Below are 16,405 nucleotides of genomic sequence, written 5' to 3'. Positions count from 1 at the left end.
GTGCCGTGCACGTACGTTCGAATCCCGTTGGTTGCAGCGGGCTGCCCACAGTCAACGCAGCTCTTCATCCTCCCCAAGGGGTTGGTCGATATTATAGTTACTTGGCTTAGGATATATATATATATATATATATATATATATATATATATATATATATATATATATATATATATATATATATATTGATTAGATGGCATTATTTAGGGTATTCAATTACTCCTATCGTCTGAGCTAAAAAATTAGAAATGTAGTATTACATAATCCCTCAAACTATCTTGTACTTTGCCAATGATTTCATGACGTAAGTGTTTAAAAGGCCGGTAATAATCACTATGCCTACGGATATTATGTGTGAGTACACAGCAGCAGCTAAGTGACCGGACGCAGGTAGACGTAATTGATTACAGTATTGATCTTTCCCCAGTACCGGATGGTCCTTCTCCTCCCTCCCTCCCTCCAAGCCTGACGCTGGCCATGACGTGGTGTCTGCATTTTCTATGAGCCTAACCTTGAGTAGCATCGCAAACACTCCTTGGGCACGTCTATACTAAGGTTATGGAACGGGGGTCATTTTTTTTGTGTGTGCAATTAGTGCCAAGATAAGGTTTTGTTTTATTGATTTGTAACACCTGTTGTTTGAGAAATGGGATCTGTGGAAGCCAAGTGGAGTCTGGTGTGTTTCACAGTGGGAATTCCCCTGAAATTGGCGTCATGGTGACTGGACTCGGTGAGAATTTGGGAAAACGCTCCCCGTTGATGTGAATTTTTGTCCAAGTTGTAGTTTTTAGCTTTCCTCTGTATAGTCGGGTTTTCTTGGGGCAATATGCGGTGCTTCTGTTGTTTACGGGATCAGCCACTGTGGGGAGCCGTTGTTGTATTTTGAGGTGGTGCTTTCGTTTGCTTACAACATCGATCGATTATTCGATGTCTTCGTTGAAGATAGAAATAATATTCGTTCTGAGAATCAACGTTTGGTGGAGTTTTAATGAATCCAAACAGACGCGTTCATCCATGCGTGTGCGTGTGTGTGTTTTTGCAATCATACACTCCACTGTCTAGGTTTACCAACTGCGCCATCGCAAGCTGTGACGGTTTGCGAGAGACGTAATTAAAGCAGAGGAGGAGGGTGTGAGGAGGGTGGTGCCGCCGCCGGCGCAGATGACGGTGTTGAGAGAAAGTTTGACTGGTATAGTCATGGCTTCAAGGTTAAACCGCTGTCTGTGTGGGTAACACATTACGACTGTCGACAACCCCTGGAGTAGACGTCAGTACACCGTCATCTGGCGCCAATCTCCACTTAATTACCCCATTTATTATCATAATATATATATATATATATATATATATATATATATATATATATATATAGCTGTACATAATGTGGTTATTTACCCGGGAAATGATTCCGTGTCGTAACAGGGAATTAAAGCGGTCATGGAAGCGTTACGATTTTGCTCTCGTCTGTTACGTAGCCAGCGATTGCTTTGGCTTCCTCAATATATGCGTCTCTTAAAAGCACACACACACCAAATGAGAAATACTTTATATATGATAGTTATAATTACTAAGGGTCTCGAGAGGTGGTATGTGTCGTTTATAGCATTCGAGTTTTAAAATGGAATCACAAGGCATGATAAGGTTACATAATAGCTGAAGTAAATTATGTATACAATTGTATAGCAAGAACAGCTAAGTATAAGGTTGTATAGCAGCAGTAGCTGAATATACAGTCATGTACCGACGACAGCTAAGTATAAGACTGTATAGCAGCAACGGTATGTGCGCAAGTCGTACAGCAACAGCAGCTGAAAATACAAGTTGTAAAACGGCCACAGCGAGAGCGACTGCAACGTAGCACATCATTATTTTATCGACGTGAGTTAAATGACTGGCGAGATTACCAGGGCTTAGAAAAAAACTAGGGAGTGATGATTTTTCCCCGGAGTTTAAAAGTGATGACAGGTGTCCTTGGGTGAGTTATTGGGTGAGGTGGCGGAGTGGTAGTGTGGTGGTGGTGTGGTGTGGTGGTGAGTAAGGTGCTGACGGAACGAGAATGTCAAGCGCCGATCCCTCGCTGGGTTTTGATGCCTCAAGTCCTCCAGCATCTCGTGTCTTCCAAACCTGCACTGATTTGTGGTTGCTAACCTTTTGTTATATAGCCAGTTATTGCTTGTAATATTATATATATATATATATATATATATATATATATATATATATATATATATATATATATATATATATATATATATATATATTCGTATGAGTCCACGGGGAAAATGAAACACGATAAGTTCCCAAGTGCACTTTCGTGTCATAATCACATCATCAGGGGAGACAAGAGAAAAATATAAGTCAATTGATATACATCGAAGAGACGAAGCTAGGACGCCAGTTACCGGACTGTCTGTCTCAAACCAATCGATTGTATTTGTAGAAAGCACTGATTTTATGACCTTCATTCTCATGGAGAAGCTTGCCCGGCTCCCAGCTGGACGGTCTGAGGTGGGAAGACAAGCCTAGCATAGCCAAGTGGACGGCGAGCTTAGCATAGCCAAGTGGACGGCGAGGCTATCCTAGCTAGCTAAGTGGACAACGAGCGTAGCCTATCCAAAGTGGACAGCGAGCCTCTCTCTCCTACCTTGGATTCTACTTCGGTGAAGTCAGTTAGGGTGTGTGAAGTTTCCTCGGATCGTGATTCTACCCCAGTCCTCGTGTTAGGACCCCGGTGCTAGGGAGAGTGTGTGGGGTGGAAGTGGATGAAATTGTAAAAGTTTGCGACGTGAGGCCATCATCGTTGAGCGTTGGTGGCGTGGGAATCAGTAAGGTCTCAAGCGGTGTCCATTGCGCGCGCCTTCGGTGGCGCTATCACGACTCCGTACGTGACCACGCCCTGTGGTCGTTCTCTGCGTCAACCTTCGAATTGGGGTCATATCACACTTGTTGACCGCCTCGTAGAAGTGATTCATCTCTTGTTCTTCAGCTGGCATCTTCACACGAAACTGACGCTATTTCGAAAAAAAGAAAAAAAATCCTGTGACATGAAACCCGCGCCCTCTCGCTCGTGGTGTGGGTGAAATGAGGTTTTTCGAACGTTACCTGGCGGTCGGTAAGCAGGAGGAGGCAAGTGTATTGTGAAGGTGTTGTGTCATGCTGGGATGGTCCGCGTGCGGGCCACACACTGTTGAGAATAGACCTGATTACATCAGTAGAGGCTGGGGTGTGTATTTAATCTCCCCGGAATAAAGATGTAGTGTAGGATTACTTTTTGTTGAATCTACGTGGAATGGAATGGCGCATTCACGGGGGCCGCCTGGGGTCGAGCGCCTAAGATTCGAGTCCTGGTTGCGGTAATGTGTCCACACAGTCACCCCAGCCGTTCATCCATCCGTAGGAGTTGGTCGGTGAAAGAGGTACCTGGCTCAGGCTAGGATATATATATATATATATATATATATATATATATATATATATATATATATATATATATATATATATATATATATACTTATCGAGTTATTCTTGGAATAGATTATTGCACGAAGCATCGATAGATTTGCAGACTCAACAAAGTGAAGTGATGTCTCGATAAATCGCTTCTCTTGGGAGCCAGAAAGACGTTGTCACTTTTGTGGGTCATGTTTTGATTCGAAGGATTTGCATATTCCCAGCCCAGTCAGTTCTCGTGTTGTTACTTCAACAAGGCATATCCGTGATTTTGTAACCCATCAGTAAATCTAGGATCACGTAGCACTGAAAGCCAGTAATAGAGATGAGGTGTTATGATTGGATGAACTATATAACCTGAGATGTTATGATTGGATGAACTATATAATCCGAGATGTTATGATTGGATTAACTAACCTAAGATGTTATGATTGGATGAACTATATAACCTGAGATGTTATGATTGGATGAACTCTATAACCTATTATGATTGGATGAACTATATAACCTCTGCAGTTGAAATTGACCCCGTAAATCTTTTGTTACCGAAGGTTTTTTTTTGTGTGTGTTTTGATGTTTTGTATTTAGAGAGAATGATTGATTGCAAAGTGATGCACTTCTACTGTGACTGAGTGTGCCCATCGTGTTTGCAGGATCCCGTAGCCGTTCGCCAGAGAAAATACGGGTACCTGGTGGCGTCGTCTGCTAGTCCAGTGGCGAGGATGCCAGGAGACGATCGCGGGTCACCCTCCTCCCTCACTGACCTCGACTCGGCCCTTGGAGGCAGCACGGCCTCCCCAGACTCGACCAGGAAGACGCACAGGTAAGCTCCCCTACCAACCACAGTCCTCCTCCTCCTTCTCCTCCTCCTCCTCCTTCTCTCTCTCTCTCTCTCTCTCTCTCTCTCTCTCTCTCTCTCTCTCTCTCTCTCTCTCTCTCTATCTCTATCTCTCTCTGTTGGGAGATGCATAGGTAAGGTAACGACCCACAGTTCCGTTTTCTTCAGGAAGACTTAAGTCATAGTCCGCCCACTCACGGTCCAATTTCTTCACCAGGAAGATAATACAGGTGAGATGCCAAGTGCCGGCCAGCCGCACTCCATTTTCTTTAACAGAAAGATCCGCACTTAATATGCCCTATAGCCTTAGACCATATTTTTCAACGGAACGACTCACACACGCAAGAGGTCGGATTTTTTACATACTAATTAACGTAATTATAGATCTTGTGTGTGATTTTTTCCACCGTGTGTTTTTCTCAACACTCTTAATATGTCGGCCTTATTTTTCACAAGTTTTCGTTCTTTGATCATTTCCGTTGCCTATTTCCAACCATCTGTAATGTCTCTCTCACTTCCCATAGTGTTTGCATTTTTTTTACGGAATCCCCATTTACTCTCGTTATGTTTACGAGTTTGTTTGTTTTTTTCATTATTATTGCTGTAGTAATTGGAGTTCACTAGTTATGGAGACCCCGTTGAGGGAGGCACATTAGTTAAGGTGAGCATTTTGAAATTTAGAAAGATACAGTAACTTAGATAAAGTATCAGTTTGGAAAGTTATATATTTTGGCCGTTGTATTATTTCTTAAGAAATGCAAAAATTCTTTTAAGCACAAATACATCGTCATCTGGGTACATTTCGCTATAGATTAACTTTTTTTTTTCTTGTTCTATTTCATCTTGGATTCGTAGCCACATTCGTCGCGAATACTTTGCTGAGTGTCATATAAAACATCTGGAATTAGGTCATCTTTTTTACGTTAATAAATATGTCTTCTTGTGTAGGGAAATGGCATACATGTGTATTTTACTATTATTATTATTATTATTTTTTTTTTTTTTTTTTTTTTTTTTCCAAAAGAAGGAACAGGGAATTGGGCCAGGTGAGGGTATTCCCTCAAAGGCCCAGTCCTCTGTTCTTAACGCTACCTCGCTAATGCGGGAAATGGCGAATAGTTTGAAAGAAAGAAGAAATTATTATTATTATTATTATTATTATTATTATTATTATTATTATTATTATCATTATTATTATTATTATACTTGATCGCCGTTTCACGCGTTAGCCCCAGGGAACTGACGGAGACACACACACACACACACACACACACACACACACATATATATATATATATATATATATATATATATATATATATATATATATATATATATATATATATATATTCTTATACTTGATGGCCATTTCCCGCGTCAGCGAGGTGGCGCTTGGAATCAACAGGGTAACGCCCGGAAACACGAAGATAGGCCACGTCCACTCACATCCATACACAAATCGTCATGTGTAATGCACCGAAACCACAGCTCCCTATCCACATCCAGGCACCCACACAGACCTTTCCATGGTTTACCCCAGACACTTGACATTCCTTGGTTCATTCCAGTGTACCACATCTTTCCAGTTCATTCCAATGTACCACATCTTTCCAATTCATTCTATTCCGTGCACGCGTTTCGCCCTCGTGCATGTTCAGGCCCCGATTTTGTGGTAGGAAGGAGGGTTTTTGGTTAAACAAAAGTTAAGAACACTGGGAAATATTAGCTGTAACATGCCGCCGGCGACATGTCAAGAAAATGCTTGATCAAGGTCGCCGAACAAGATTTTTCACGTAACGAATTAAAAGAAACCAAATAAAACCTGATTTTTCCCCAAAATACTGTCAGATTGAATTGGTTTTTGAATTACCTCCTGTTGGCATGGCTTTGCCATTGGCCATGACCGTAAAAAGCATTTGTTCTCAGTAAATGAGAACATTTTCTGCATCTTTTGAACTTTCGACAAATTCGGAAGGGAAGTTCGAGGAGATGCGAAATGAGGGAGAAATGTGAGCAGCAAAATATGAATTGAGAAACATGAATTCTTGTGCATGGTTTGACATGTGTTGGCTCATGGTAGGTGTATATTTTCTAAAGTTTCAGCTCTCGATATATATATATATATATATATATATATATATATATATATATATATATATATATATATATATATATATTATCTTACTTTGTCGCTGTCTCCCGCGTTAGCGAGGTAGCGCAAGGAGACAGACGAAAGAATGGCGCAACCCACCCACATACACATGTATATACATAAACGCCCACGCACGCACATATACGTACCTATACATTTCAACGTATACATACATATACATACACAGCCATATACATATATGCACATGTACATATTCATATTATTCATAAATTTAATTGTATGATCTTACATTATGATTTAGACATGAATCCATTTTATATGTAATATAATTGTTTGTATGAATGTCCTTGCGGTAATATGATTTCTTTATATCCCAAATGAATTGTATGCCATTAGTGTATCAATAATATGATTTTCAGTCATATTTCAGTATATTATATGTTCTTTTGTTAATCCAATTTTGGACTCGGTTTTCCAAGAGACAGGCTCTTCACTCGTAGGCATTTAAACTACGCTTGAGTCAGGTAGCAAAATCTACTCTTAATTGCCTTGTTATATATAACTTGCTGTTACTTTGCAGCGGGTGTTCGAGTATGAGCGACAGAGAAGAGGAGAACTTCGAGTGTTACGGCGAAGCGGATGATATAGACTGCGACTCAGACTCGGCCAGGATGGGGTAAGCTGGAGTAGAATAAGCTTTCTTCATGCTGGAGGAGAGAATGAGTGAACGCTAAAGCTGTCTTTATTTTTATGGGTTAAGCTTGGTAGATTAAAGTTTTTTCTCGCTATAGGATGGAATGAGTGAACGCTAAAGCTGTCTTTATGTGTATGGGTTGATCTAGCTGGGATAAGCTTTCTTTATATTAAATGATAGAATGAGTGAACGCTAAAGCTGTCTATATTTTAAAACTTTGATGGTTTTTGGATATTTTTATTATTGTCTCAGACTTGGTAATGGAAGGGTAAGCAAACAGAAGAATATTTCTTTCTATTATATGATCAATACCTTTGGATTCTAAGACTGTTTTGATTTTGATAGAATGTATCAGAAGCAGGAGTTAGGGTTTTAGTATTGTTGTAACTTATAAGTAGTTGTGAAATGCTTAAGGAATTTATAATGTTCGACAAGAGTTATAGATCATTTGAAAAGTGTAATGTGTTTAAAGTATAGAGGAAGTATTTTGTCAATCATATTCTGCTTCTTCCTAGTACTCTTTTGAAACATATAATAATAGTGATAATGTTGATAGTAATGTGCATACAGGCAAGTGAAAGTAGGTGATTATTCACCTAAGAACTCTTTTTTTTACTTCCTGAAATGAATTATCAAACTTACTCTGTAATTCGATGTAATCATTATGTTCAAATATTTTTTTGATAAGTAATTTTTCTGTTTGCCATATGAGCTCATTAAAGTTTGACGCGTTTAATGATATGAGTATATAAGGGATGTAGTTTGTACAAAGGTATATTAATGGACACACTATGGTCAGTTTGAAAAGTATATGAAAGGACAAGAATAGCCTACCCTTGATTTCTAGTGACTGTGATGAAGTAGTTGGTAAGTTATCAAAACAAGTACATTAGAGTATTTATCCTGTATTTCTTGCAGCAGCAATATGTGGACACTTGGCAGACTTGTAGATGTTGCTTTGTACATTATCTATTTTGGATAGAATTCAACCTGTTGAAAGCTTGTACTTTGTTAATGAAATGTTAAAAATTTGTCCCTCTGGCAGTGACGACTTGGATGGCAGCATCAGAAGCCCCCCTCATTCTCTACCCCCTAATAATTTTAGCCGCAGGAATTCCTGGGTCAGAAGATCTTTACGTGGCTCTCCATCCAGGTACTGGGTCACTGATGAATCTTTTTTTTTTTAGCAAGCGGTGGCGGCACAGCATGGGTAGTTGCAGGCAGCATGTGCCTGGGATTTAGAACTTTTTCTTTGCATCACTAATCATGAGCAGAATTATGAAGTGGCCACTTATTTTGTTTCTTATATTAAGAGATGGAATACTAATGTTGCAAATCAGCACAATGGCTGTGAAAACAATAATGATGCAAGCAAATTAACTTGTTTAATCTTTTATGTCATAGATATGTGTATTTAATTGTTAGTGCTCATGATTCTGCTCAGATGACCTTCCTTCTAAAGTACACGAGGAAAAGACTACAAGGCAAAGGCTCTTTCCATTTTGACTAATTTTTTTACCCATTTGTTCAATCATAATGTGATTTAAGAGAGATCACTTATGTACCGTAATCTTGCTTTCCGTGAGAGAAATTTAATTGTACAACTAGGATTGACAGAACTGTAGAAAAGCATTTAAAAATCACCTTTTGTTTTGCCAAAACGTGTGTACTTAAATGACTAAGGACATATTTTAAACACTTTGGCACCACTTGAATAATTTTTTCTCAGTTTTTCTAGCACAATTCCTTTTGTATCTAAATATATAGGATCAAGAATATATGTTTGCTTGAGTCTGAACACCCCCATAGTAAGGATTCATGTTTTGGAGATAGGTATATGTTCCCGAATCATTCTATTCTAGTTTCCATTGCAACAGATAAGGAAACAAGATATGCTCTTTAATGCCTTTTACTTAGAACAAAGAGAACAAAGGGTAGAAAGCTAATCATGTTATACCTGATGAAGTAACAGCTTAGGTTTTTGTAGATCCTGGGTAGAAAGTAGAAAGCATAATTTTGTCATGGCAAAATATTAAACTAATCTTGTGCTTTAGATTGTGCATACCGAGACAGAAGTTAATGTAGAGGCAGAAGTTGTCGTAGTATTTGACCAGATTTATGTTGTATACCAGATTATCTTTGAAGAGGTTTCAAATTAGTTTCCATGGGTATCATGCTGCACAGGACTGCTATTCTGTATAGACACCAGTTTACAGAATTTAAACTCACGTAAAAGATGTTGACCATAATGGCATGGGCATTGTGGTAAATTTGAAGCAAATGTGATTAGCTCCTGCATTCTTAAGCTGTTACTGTGGTGTCTCACACATCTTTACCATCCATTTCTTTTCAGTAAATTTTTTTGTGTATAACCCTTTAACATAAATAAACCATCGGATAAATAAACTTGAAATGTAGCATGTCATAATATTGAGTAGCCATTCAGCTGTTTCAGTTTTACATAGCATTATTTGTGAAAACATAATTGTAAACTCATATCAGATTTGTTGAGTTTAAAAACATACAACCTGCTTACCACTTGGTTATCACAAGATGCATATTGTTTACTGAGTTATGAAATTGAGGATAATTTTAGGAGTTGTGTTAGTGAAATACCGAAATGCATTGAATCTAGTTTCAATTGTCTTATATCTTTGTTTTCTTTGGGGAATTTTAAGTTTTTAATGTTTATCACCTGATGAAGTTGATAAGCATTTTACTCAAGATAGTAAGGTAATAAGGTAATTATGTATGGAAAAATTGAAGGCAATTTCGAAACAATGGCATTTGATGAATCATTAGACTGAAAATAATAAATACAGAACAAAGCAAGACTTGCATTCTGCTTGTGGTGCACTAATATATTGAGTTGAACATTTTGTTTTATGACAGAATGATTGGAGAGTCATTTGGAAATTTTGCCTTGTGCTCTTTTACTTGTTGCTTAAGTGTGTACAGTAGTTTGATGATTTATAAAAAAAATTTATTTCAGCACCATATGATATTTTTGGGCACTTACATTTTATACCAAAAGCTAACTGACTGACCCTCTACTTCTTGTTTAATTGTGTGTACTGTATGTAGTTTGTGTTTTGTTGGAATTGCACAACAGTGTCACTGTAGCTTGCTTTTAGTCCTGAATGTTGTTTCATCGTTGTCTTAGAGTGTCTTAATACCTTACTTTCAGTAAAGTATTAAGTTAGCACATTTCACTATCACATAAAATATAAAGCAAAGAAGATCTTAGTAATGCGTAATAAAACATTTTCAGTAAAACTTAAGTTTTTGTTTCTTTGTTTTTTCTTTGAATATGTCATCAGAAAAATTTAGTTATTAAACTACGATGAAATGCTTCCACTTGGTATTAAATATTTATTCATTAGAATAACATTACTCACATTTGAGCTTTCGTTTGATGCTTTTTTACACGTTAATGTTTTAGAACATTTAGTTTATTGGGTTCTGTACATGTACCCAGTGTACTTCAAAAAAAAATTATAATGCCTTCTTACTAGATCAGACTAATAAAGCTGCAAGGCTTTCCTGTAATAGACTCAACATGTGTGTCGAAAATTTTCAGTCTGGAGTAAGTGATATGCAAGCTGTAGCCAGATTAACATGCATAAATCATAAGCAGATTTCTTACTGTCATTTTGCTGGGTCCATAGCATATAGTGATTGGAGTAGCTACAATGTTTAAAAGAAAAAATATATATATATATATTATGTAGCATAAGAGAGTAGCTACAATATATGGAGAAGATTCCATTTTGAGGAGATATCATACAGGTAAATGTTACTATGGTAACAGATGAAGAGATGAGATTCCCTACAGGAAAATGTTACTCTCGTAACAGATGAATCAATAAATGATGATTCTTTTAAGAAAAGATATACTTTGAGAATAAGTCACAGAAACATAGATGGTTGATAAGTTGTGGATGCACAACTAACATAAGAAAGAGATAGATGTTAAACTTTTGTGTATTTGAATGCGTTGTTCAGTAAGTGTTATGGAAAGATGTTGATACAGCCCATAGATATTAGGTTGGCATTATTAAAGACTTGCACCTTCTTACTAGTTGTTGATCTAAAACATATTACCAGTATCGAAGGCCAGTGTTTGGTTTGGCTTATTTCATCTGGTTAATAATTTTTTAATCTTGGTTTAGTTAAACTATGCACATTATCATATAAATTATCATCATCACTTTTAATATCACTATAATCTTTCACACTTATTATATCACAGCAGTGGGGAGAAGTGTTGTCAAATATTGAATGTAAAAGAAATATGTTTGCCATATTTTGCTAAATTAAGAGCATTACATTATATCTTGGAAGGTTCCCCCTTCTATATCTTAGGCATTCACAGTGTAATGATAATGTATTGAATTATTATCTTTAGCTATTACTTTGTTTACACTTCACTGGTAAGAAACGTGTTGGATGTACTTAACAGGACGTAGATATATGAACAAGTTACATCATCAGATAATTTGTGATATAAAAGTGTTGTGGTATGTAGCCATCAGAGGTATATACATATAGAATGAAAAATACTAGTTTTAAATTAAAATTTTAGAGAAAAATGCACTTAGTAGTAGAAAGAAATAGACCTAGTTATGTTGCATACGGATACGATTGCTGATAATGATGCACATACAACGGCTTTCTAGCCTCCTGTGATGATCTTGCACTGCAAATAAAAGATTTTTATGGTTAGAGCACTTGGTATTCCATTGATCTAATTTGAAGGTGCTTTCAACTTAGATTACTTATAAACTCAGAGCAATATTAACAGATTCCTAGAGTGTATGTCTGGAAAACAATAATACTTTCTGCAGTCATATGTTCCAGAATTACAACATTAAAAGTAAAAAGATTTCTGAATGTTGTTTTGGAAGAATAATGTATCTCTTTGATAAAAATTTGATTTTTCAGGTTATCTATTGTTCAGCTTTTTTTGCCATTAGTTATTTTTTGATGAAATAGCTACAATATTTATGGAAATATTTTTCCCTGAAACTTTAATCTTGATATCCAAAACAGTTTACTAAGATCTCAGCCTTGTTATTTATCACCAGTTAGATCATAGTTTCAAGTATGGACTGATTTCTTTCTGTTGTCTGAGGCCTCGTAAAATATCCTTATTCATTAGATTTGAGAAGAACCGCTAGCATGGATTAGATTTTAGTTCTCTGGTCATATCTAAATGATGGTGAGAGCTTTACTGTGCCTCGCTTCAGGTCTTCTTATTTCATTTAGTTGGTTTTAGGATTAAAGATTTCTTTTGTGTCAGTTATCACTTTTTTTTTTTTTCAAACAAGCCTTTATTTCCTTTCCAATAGCGCACAGGAGAAAATCATCGCTCCTCGGCGTTGGGCTTCCTTCAGACAGTAAGCACACTTATCTTATTTTACCTGCCTTTGGTGATGGATTTATACTGTTTAATTTTTTGAAAAATTTGAAGGTTAACATGAGTTTGTTTACATGCGGGCAGAGTTGAATTCTTATCTGATTGAAAGCATGTTCAGAGCATGTATTTAATTGTTTGCATCTCTTGTAGTGTTGCAAATAATGTATGGCATATTAAGCTGATATCCATGCCTGATTAGTTAGTAATTGTGTTACTTCTTTCATTCGAATCTCTTTTTTATGATTTAGTGGTAAATAATTTTACATAAACATATTAGATAGAGATGCTGAAAATGCATGATAAGTTTCATTCATTATGAGTTTAATTACACTTAATTTATGAAAGCTAAAGCATAGAATTATTATCATGCCCAGTGAGTTAAAGAACAGTTATCTGTGTTTTATTTTGAAGGACTACCAGTGGTTACTTTATCATCTTCACTCACTTAATTTTCTTTAATGGAAAATTTGAAGAAAGCATATTATAATGAAGGTTATACACTTCGTAAAGAGCACATGATGATAAATAGGTATTAGAGTGTTCAAATCAGCTTTTTGCTTTAGACTCTAAAGTTCGTTCATTAAATGAAAATAAATAAAAACAAATGACTGGATTGTTTTTATATTCTTAATGAAAGGTAAGTGATTCAAAATGATATGTTGGTAATCTTGAGTAGTAGTATCATAAATGTTTTTATTGTGTATATTGGACTTGATAGCTCTGTAGAGTTTGATAATGATGAAAGTGAGATTTTTTTTTTTTTTTTTTTTTTAGTAAATGTATTTAGGAACTAACCAAGTATTCTTCCATGTTCCTTTAGTTTATATACGTCTCATAATTTTAATGTGACTGCTCTGTGTATGCATTTTTTAGTGAAGAATGTTGATGGTCACTGTAGTGATTAGCCCCAAAATTGTTGAAAGCTAAAAAAAATCTTGTGTTCTGTTTGATTTCTTGGTAAATCATATTCTGCACAGAGGAAAATACTTTAGTCTTTCTTATGCCAGTGTCATTTTGCAAGTAAATGTTCAAATTAGTGTTGCTTAAGTCTTGGAGGTTTACATTACGGTACTTCAAAAAGATTTTTCTGTGTATGGTTGAAGCTTAAATTCAGTAAACAAGCAAGAACTTTAATGAACTTAAGAAATGATAATGATCATAAGTACTAGTAGCATATAGTAGGGTACAGGGTTTCTTAAAAAATTTGGGCTCTCAAATCAAGATTCATTTTTTATTTGTTCAACTGATGATCAATTAGTGTGTCATGAACATCTGTACACATACCCATGAGGACTTCATATTCAAAGACATGTATATACAAGTTCATGATATGCTACATAAACATTTGTTGAACCAAACATAAATTGTGAATTCTGCCTCTGAGGTTGAACTTTGTGGCATTGTGTAATTTCCTATTCACATAGTACAGGGAGGGAGTAGTGCATTCATTGGTGTTCATCTTTTGAACTTTTCTGCTATCTTACAACTTTTTGAATTCTTATGTGGCACTCTGCACTCTTCCATGGTGAGCTAATATATAACTTCAACTTCTCGTATGAATTTAGCCGTCATAAATCTGGATCCATCTTTTTAGCTGTCTACTGAACCCTCTTTGTTAATTCTCAGCACTTCTTTGAGTGCACTAAACAAACTTAAAAAGCTCATTTTAGTATTGGCTTAATACAGGCTGTTGTTAACTTTCTAGATGTTTTCATGTCCATGTTCTTAATTTGAGTTCTAATTTTTGTCTGTAGACAGTTTGTCTCCTTAACATTTCTCCTGAGATGGTGCTCTAGCAGCAAGTTAGATATAATTTCAACTTCCAGATCCTTCTCACAACTAGGTTCCTGCAGCTTCTTTTTCTATATTTGTTCAGGGTGAATTATATCAAAGATGTGTCAAATCCCTTTTAGTTAATGCAGTCTTCATTATTCTTTATTTCCTTCATGCCCTTGGCATTATCTGCAAACTTTTGAATGTAATTTCAGTTCAGCTGGCAGGTAATTTATTTAGACTAAGAAAGGCAATGGTCCCTGGACCTACCCCTGTGGCATGCCACTGATGATCTCATCCCATCTGGAGAAGAATGTGTATGTCAATGTTCCCTTCCAACTAAATTAATGTTCTGTCTGTTGAAAGAAGTACCTCCCCTTTATTCCTTCCTGAGGATCCAGCTTCTTTACCATCTTCTTGTGTGGTACAGTGACAAACTTTCTGGCAGTCCAGAACCACACAATCCCCCCATCCTTTCCTTATGTCAAATGGAGCTCACTTTCTCGTAGAAATCCATCAATATTTGTTATGCATGACTTTCTCAATCTGTATTGGCTTTCATTTTGGTAGTTTCTCATCTGCAGAGTCATTCATATGTTTTCTGATTATCTCTTTCAGTGTTTTACATACCCTACTCATCATCATCAAAGAGATTTTTTTCATGAAATAGATATCATGTTGATCATGAGACTCCTTATTGCTGCTGAGCATATACCACTCAATGTTAGCTACAGTACACAGTCTACTGTAACATCCTTCCATGTTTTGGCTGAGTTATTGAAGTACTCAAGTGATTGTTGTAAAAGGAGGTCTCAGGCATCTCACACCACCATAGATCAAATGAAACTCAATTGCTGGGGCAAAATCATGAATCATAGATTTACAAGAAGTACTCTTTAACAGGCAAAGTAGAGCCATTTGGTTAAAGGGTTAATGATAAGTTGATCATTTACCGTCTTTCACTACCTTGGTTATGACACCTTCTTCGATTGACATTTTCTCTTTTATTCATACTTGTTATCTGTTTCCCACGTTAGCAAGTTAGCTAGGAACAGACAAAGAAAAGGCCTTGTTCACTCACATCCATTCTCTTGCTGTCATGTGCAATACATCAAAAACATATTCTGCTATCAACAGCCAGGGACCACACATCTTTCAATGGTTTTCTGCAGCTGCTTCAAATCCCCTGGTTCGCTCCATTACCTATGAACTGTATCTGTACGTGTCTTCAGTACACATGGAGAAACTTCAATTGGACTGTAAGGCGTATAAAAGTCAAGGCCATCCAGTAGTCCACATGTCTTCTCTAGTAATATCAATGCTTTCCAAGACCTCCCCATTCTACTTTGACATTGGAGCAATAGTGTCTTCCACTGTGGGAGCATTTTGAATTTGTTGTTCAGCTCGTATATCTTTACATCATGCTTTGCAGCTCTTTACTCTAAATCCTGTATCTCAGTTAACTGCTTTTTAACCAATTATTTACCCTAAATAAATCTGTGTAAAAGATGGATCCTTGCACTTTTTGCATTGTCCTCTACAACCCTTTCATGTAAACCCCTTATCCTGTATAGGTGTACTTTAACTGACAATTTGCCTCTGATGAGTGTATGGAAAACTCGTTTGTTACCTCATCCCTATTCCACAATACTCTTTTGATCTTTTCTCATTTTTTTTTGGTCCTCCTTACTGTTCTTGTCATACTCTTTCTATGCTCATAAATACCTTTCAAAAGCTGGCTGACTGTTTCAGCTATATCTCCATAGGATGACATTCCTAGGTTAATTTGCTTTTTAACCTCTTTTATCAAATCATATCTCCTTCTTTTCTAATTTAACCATCCCTCTCAGTTTGTAGCTATTTGTATGTAGATTAAAAGCTTGTTGAGTTGTGGATATTTTGATTTCCAGACAAGTATTATAGTTTCACTGACTTGTCCTTCCGGGGCAGATGATGATCAAACATTTTTCAGTATTCTTTTCATCGTGGAGGTTGAACTCCAGTGCAATAATTCTGTCATGTGTTACTTATATATTTATGCTTCTGATACCTATGAAACTGAGCAGGATGTTCTCTCTGAGATAGCCAAAACCATCTGCTCAATCATCAGTTTCTCCCTTT

General features: G+C 36.6%; 1 protein-coding gene across 16 annotated transcripts in view; it reads left to right on the top strand.

Annotated features, from left to right (window-relative positions):
- The window catches only part of nuf (rab11 family-interacting protein nuf), a 555,321-nt gene that overhangs the window by 428,268 nt on the left and 110,648 nt on the right, over nt 1-16,405 (top strand). For 11 of the 16 annotated variants that reach the window (XM_071657543.1, XM_071657546.1, XM_071657542.1 and 8 more), the window contains 4 exons: nt 4,101-4,270; nt 6,979-7,074; nt 8,138-8,245; nt 12,444-12,491. In XM_071657543.1, the coding sequence (XP_071513644.1) occupies nt 4,101-4,270; nt 6,979-7,074; nt 8,138-8,245; nt 12,444-12,491 (422 nt within the window). The remainder of the gene's footprint in view (nt 1-4,100; nt 4,271-6,978; nt 7,075-8,137; nt 8,246-12,443; nt 12,492-16,405) is intronic. The other 5 variants (XM_071657547.1, XM_071657545.1, XM_071657549.1 and 2 more) reach the window with 3 other exon arrangements.

Source organism: Panulirus ornatus, chromosome 64, assembly GCF_036320965.1.
Source record: "Panulirus ornatus isolate Po-2019 chromosome 64, ASM3632096v1, whole genome shotgun sequence".
Taxonomy (NCBI): Eukaryota; Metazoa; Arthropoda; class Malacostraca; order Decapoda; family Palinuridae; genus Panulirus; species Panulirus ornatus.
Note: the sequence above shows the minus strand (reverse complement) of the source record. Positions and strands in the feature narration are given on the sequence as shown.